General features: G+C 48.1%; 1 protein-coding gene across 1 annotated transcript in view; it reads left to right on the top strand.

The window, feature by feature from the left end:
* Positions 1 to 720: 720 nt before the first annotated feature.
* SEC14L1 (SEC14 like lipid binding 1) overlaps positions 721 to 6,000 on the top strand; it is a 42,411-nt gene continuing 37,131 nt past the window's right edge. The window contains exons 1-2 of the mRNA XM_039716007.1: positions 721 to 761; positions 2,753 to 2,844. Coding sequence (XP_039571941.1) covers positions 2,782 to 2,844 — 63 coding nt within the window. The 5' untranslated portion in view covers positions 721 to 761; positions 2,753 to 2,781. The remainder of the gene's footprint in view (positions 762 to 2,752; positions 2,845 to 6,000) is intronic.

Raw genomic sequence — 6,000 nt, 5'->3', positions numbered from 1 at the left:
GGCTGGGAGAATTGTTCAGCCTGGAGAAGACTTCAGGATGAGCTAATTGCAGCCTTCCTGTATAGAATCACAGAATGTGCTGAGTTGGAAGGGACCCACCAGGATCATCGAGTCCAACTCCTGGCCCTGCACAGGACACCCCAAAAATCCCACCATGAAAACACTCTTCAAACGCTCCTTGAGCTCAGACAGGCTGTGACCTCCTCCCTGAGGAGCCTGATCAGTGCCCAGCCACCCTCTGGGTGGAAAACTGTCCCTCATGTCCAACCTGAACCTGCCCTGACTCAGCTTCTGCCGTTCCTGAAGGGAACAGGACAAGGAGGAGCGGCTTCACAGGGTCAGAGAGGAGGTTTGGATTTGTTCAGTCACCATTGCTGGAGGTGTTTAGGAAAGGACTGGAGGTGGCACTTAGTGCCATGGTCTAACTGGCAAGGTGGTGTTAGGTCATAGGTTGGACTCGGTGATCTCAAGGGTCTTCTCCATCCTGTGAGCAGACATTTGGAGGAAATTTTCGTTGTGAGGTAGTGCAACGGAGCAGCTGTGGCTCTGGGAGCGTTCAAGGCCAAGCCGGACAGCGCTCGAAGCAACCAGCTCTAGTGCAAGCTGTCCCTTACACCCACGGCAGGGGTGAAACTCGATGACTTTTACCATTCCTCCCCACCAGCACCATTCCTCCCTCACGCCCGCCGCCCACCGCGCGTGCGCCGCGCCCGTCCCCGCCCCCGGCAGCGCGCAGGGGAGAGCGCGGCCGGCTGCGAGCGGTAAGCACGGCGCCGAGCCTCCCGGGGCCCCCCGCCCGCGCCCCGCGTCCCCCAGCCCCGCCGCCCTGCCCCGCGGCAACTTTCCCATTGTCCGCCCGCTCGCCGCCGGCTCCTCTCAGCGCTGGCTGCGGCGAGCGCCGAGGAGCGGTCGGCGCTGCCCGTGGTGCACGGGGGGTGGTGGTTGTGGTAATGATGGTGGTGGTGCGGGTGGTGGTACGGGTGGGGCGGGGGTCGCGGTCCTCGGGCGGGTCACGGCGGCCGCTGCGCTCCGGCCGCCCCGGGCAGGCGGCTCTGGCCGGGTCGCTGCGGGGCAGCGCGGGGCTGTCACGGGTGTCCTGTCCCGTCCCGGAGCGCTCTGGAGCAGCACGGGGCTGTCACGGGTGTCCCGTCCGCTCCCGGAGTGTCCCGGAGCCCTCCGGGGCACCGCGGAGCTGTCACCCGTGTCTCTTCTCCTCTCGGCGTGTCCCGGTCGCTGCGGGGCTCTCACAGGGGTCCCGGATCCCTAAGGGGGAGCTCAGGGCTCTCACAGGGGTCCCGGATCCCTCCGGGGGAGCTCAGGGCTCTCACAGGAGCTCAGGGCTCTCACAGGGGTCCCGGGTCCCTCAGGGAGGAGCTCAGGGCTCTCACCGGGGTCCCGGATCCCTCAGGGGGAGCTCAGGGCTCTTACAGGGGTCCCGAATCCTTCAGGGGGAGCTCAGGGCTCTCACAGGAGCTCAGGGCTCTCACAGGGGTCCCGGGTCCCTCCGGGGGAGCTCAGGGCTCTTACAGGAGCCCAGGGCTCTCACAGGGGTCCCGGGTCCCTCCGGGGGAGCTCAGGGCTCTCACAGGTGTCCCCCCGTCCCGTCCCCTCCCGGGGTGTCCCGGTTCCTCCGCGGCGGGAGGAACGCGGAGTTTCTTTGTTGTGTAACTCTTTTTGTCCGGGGATTAGAGAGGGTTTGCGGCTGTTTGTGCTGATTCAGGTGGTTGGGTTTTTTTTTTTAAAGAAAAGTTGCGGGGTAGTCACGGGTAAATTCCTCTCGGGGCTGGGATGCCGGAGAACTTTCCTGTGGCTCGGGGTTGTTCTTGGCTCCGGCCGGGGCCGAGCCGCGCTGCCCCGGGGCCGGGAGCGCTCCCGCAGCGCCTTCCGGACAGAACAGCGAAGAGAACTCGCTGTAGCAAAGCCATTTCTCGCTAAAATGAGCCTGGCTCGCAGCCCGCCGTTCATACGCGAGCGCTGCTGCCAGGATTTTTCAATAAACGTAATTGCAGTCGAGAGAGTTCGGGTCAGGCACTTTGCTGGGTAGAGCAGGCACGAAGCCTTTGGAGTAATTCCTCTCCGTGTTGCCAGTGAACCTTTCCTGGCTGCATAGTGGAATTTTTCTCGAAGTTTTTTCCCCTAGCTATCTCATAAGCTTTCCTCAAAAGTTTCAAATTTTTTTTGAGATGACCAAGGAATATGGTTGATCCAGCAGTGTGCTTTTATAATCCATTTTCTTTCCTTCTTTCTGCAAACCAGCATTTTTAACACTTATTTTTTTTAACCTCTTTTAGTGCTTTCTGTATTTCTTTCTTAGTTTGTTTTTTTTTTGGTTTTTTTTCCCCCAGTCCCTGCTCTGAGCAGGGCAGCCCACATACCATGCTGGGGGACTGGGAAATGCTTCTCTGCCTGTCGCTGGGATGTGTCAGTGTTTGGTTCTCTCAGCAGCACAGGAAATGTCACCATCCTGACAGAGAGTCATAAAATATGTTGGAGATTTGTTACTAAAAGTGGACTAAAAAAGTGCTAATTTTATCCTGTCTTTGGAAGAAATTATAAGTCATTTCTGACAGAAGTATATATATATATGTATAACTTTTCAGGGCCCCTGTTGGGTCTTAAAAAAGGTTGTCAGGGAATTGTGAAGGATTTCCTGTGGAATTGCTAGCGTGGTACCACGCACAGACTAATTGTAAGAGAAAATTGAAAATGGCTTCCTACGTCTGACAAATGGTTTTTAAAATTTCTTTTTCAGGTTTGAGTTGATCTCACTATACTGCAGCCATGGTGCAGAAGTACCAGTCCCCCGTGCGGGTGTATAAACACCCTTTTGAGTTAATTATGGCTGTAAGTATTAATTTTTGCTATAAGTTCTTTCTTGACAGTTCCTTGTGTTGCTGAGTGCTTGCTGGGCATTGTTTGATAGATACTGTAGAACATACAAAGCTCCAAACAAAATGCAAAATAAGAGAGCTGTGTGTTTCAATGGTTTCTTCTCTGCCTAGAGTATTTTCTTAACAGAATGTGCTCCCCTTTTCTGCCAAAGTTTAGATAATTTACAGATGTATTTCAAAGTTAGAGCAAAAGTAGGATAGAAGTGTGCTGGGAGTTGATTACTGGGGGCTCTTCTAGAACAGGAGGAAATGTCGTGTACACTGATTAAAACATTGTTATGGTTGTGTCTTCATCACTGTAGAGTTTATAGGATTAGAGAGCACAGAGGAAGCCATGAAAGCAAGGATATGCCTGAATGAAAAGGGAGAAAGGACCCTGGGAACATTTTGAGGGAAGAAGAAACTTGGTAGGGAGGTCAGGGAGATGAACAAAAAACCTTTTGGATGCATGTTGCTAATTGGTGTGATAGTGGTACAAATAGTAATGGAAAAAAAAAAGAAATTTAATTGGGTTCCCTTTTTTTTTTCCTCCGTCTCCCTCCCTTTTCTTTCCTTTTAGAAAACAGAGCAGAAGTAGGTATTTGACATTTTAAAGTATATTCAGTTGAAACCACAGCTGTGGGGCTCTTATGAGTTACAGAGAGCAATTAAGGAGCTTTTCCCTGATAAAAACAGTTAAAAGTGAACCGTAATCTAAATAATAATTGTTTGATTTCACTTGCTGGAAATACTATGTTTAATGGCTTCAGAGGAGAGTTTTAATAGTGCTCATAGTATAAATATTTAGATAGATCATGTGCTTTGGAGTGCAGGTTCCTTACAGAAGTGGTCCTGTGCAGTCACAGGGCAGAATAGGATTGGATCACTCTCCAGGGAATACTTGCATTTCTTTTTATCTTGCTCCTAAGGCTGCCTCCAGTGTTACACATGTAGGTCCTGCTCTTGCAGACACTTGAAGGCAGAGCTGTTATTTTGCTGAGCAGGGAAGAAGCCAACTGTGAGATGTGCAAGGTCTTTTATGGCTTCAGTAGCTCTGACAGCTGGGCTTCAGGTGGTCTCAGTGAAATTTGATGGTGTCTGTAACTGCAGCCTTCAGTGAAGTTATACTGGCTCTTAGATCAATCAGCCAAAATTAGTTTCTTAAATGAAATTCCCTGGCTGTTTGCTAAACTGATGAGTCTTTACCTTGCTGCTGAATTGAAGGCAAAAATTCTTCCCGAGTTATTTCTTCAAGGATATTTTGAGTCAAAATGCTGATATCAGAATTGTCCACAGTGCTTTGCTGGGTGTAATTAGAAACACTTCTGACTATTAGTATGAACTGGGAGTTCTCAAGCTGTTCTGTGTCTTGGGGATAATATCTGAAGAATAACATTTAACAAATATCAAGTCTTCCCTTACATTAAAGCTTTTCTTTACAAAGCAAGAGACTGTAGTAGGTATGCAACTGGAATAAAAGAATAGTTAAAAATTAAAAGTGAACTAAGAGGAGAAGAATGCTTATAAAAAAGGAACAGCCAAGCAGGATCCTTTCTGAGACTGGAATCTAGCTGAGCAATAATACATCTGATTTATTTAGTCTGTGTCAGAACAGTGGGTTATCACTTGTACTTGTTCAGAATGTTGAGTGCTGGATGAACATCCTCCCCCTGCCATGCTGCTGCTGTTACTGATTTTTACAACTTGTAAAATTCCTGCTGGTGATCCATCAAAACTGTCCATGCATTTCTGAAGTGTGTGGAGGAGTCCATGAGCCAAATTCTGTGAGGTGTATAAACAGTATATGCAAGCTTGATGCTTTTTGTTACTGTTTTGTTTCCTCTTGGTTGAACAGTGATTGCATAAGTTGATGAAGTGTTTCTGGGAGGAATACTTGTGTCAAATTCTGTGCTTGCTAAAGTGGAAGCACTACATTGCATATTCTCAACAAAAAAGTGCTATAATGTTATTTTAACAGAGCCAGCAGTTCTTCTGAAAGGAGGAACAGCCTGGCATATACCAGGCTTGAATTTAAAGCACCCAAGAAATGACTTAACATTATATGTTGTGTTTGATTTTCCTTTGACCCTCTTTTATTTGCACCCAGCCCTTGAGAAAATTGTCCTCAAATAGAGGTTTAAACCCACACCCAGAGATACTCATCTGTCAGTAAAAAATCTCTGGAGAAAACTTTGGTCAGTGTGGCAGCAGTGTTCTGTGTGCTGAATTGTCTTAACAAAAATCACTGTTTCAAGCCTGGCTCTTGTGTGAGATCTCATCTTTGTGTTCAGGTGCTGAGTACTTTTAAAAATTTTATTTGGCCAATTGTCCTCCCTTCCCTGGGTGTTCTGTGGAACTCCAGAGGTAATTCTTTCTCTGGAGTGATAATGAAGTTCACCAGTGTCAGTGAATCCCACGTGCACTGGGCAGATTCCCTGGATGATATGTGTTGCAATTGAAATTGGAACTCATTAAGTCAAACTAATATTTAGCCTTCAGACAGAGAAATCAGCATTAATTCTTCCGTTCTGGAAGGCACTGAGAGAATGCCACTTGCAGAGTGGGTCATTTCTAGTGCAGATTTCTGATTTGCCCACTTTCCCCTTCCTGGGTTTCCAAGAGGTACTTGAGGGAGAATAAAGCACAATCAGCATTCCATTCATGCAGCTCTAGTGTGCTCCCAGGGAACTTTGTTCTCTGCTGAGGATGACTGCAGCTCTATATTAAGACAAAAAACTGAATTTAATTCCACTTTGATCAAAGCCATGATTGTCAAAGCAAAAGTGTTTTGCAGGCAATTATGATATAAAGACTTCTGAAATAGACAAGAGTCAAAATTCTTTTCCTGACTTAAATTGGTGTTTAAAATAAGTTTCTCTGTTATGCTTCCTCCACTGCAATCTAAAACTCATGTGTTGGACCCTAATATATCTCTATGACAATATCCTTAAGGCATGACCCCTTATCTCCCAGCTGGGGACTGGTGAGGAGCTGAGGCTCAGAGTTGGGACATCCATGGCTTCAAAGCTTCCTACCTTCCCTCATCATTCAAGTCCAGCTGTGTAAAATCTAATATAGGCTGCTTCCCTTGAAAATTTCCTTCTGCTGGCAAGTTGTGTGGTTCCAGATA

The sequence above is a fragment of the Passer montanus genome, unplaced genomic scaffold (assembly GCF_014805655.1).
Source record: "Passer montanus isolate IOZ18808 unplaced genomic scaffold, ASM1480565v1 scaffold35, whole genome shotgun sequence".
Taxonomy (NCBI): Eukaryota; Metazoa; Chordata; class Aves; order Passeriformes; family Passeridae; genus Passer; species Passer montanus.
The sequence above is the reverse complement of the archived record's forward strand: the minus strand, read 5'-3'. Positions and strand labels throughout refer to the sequence as shown.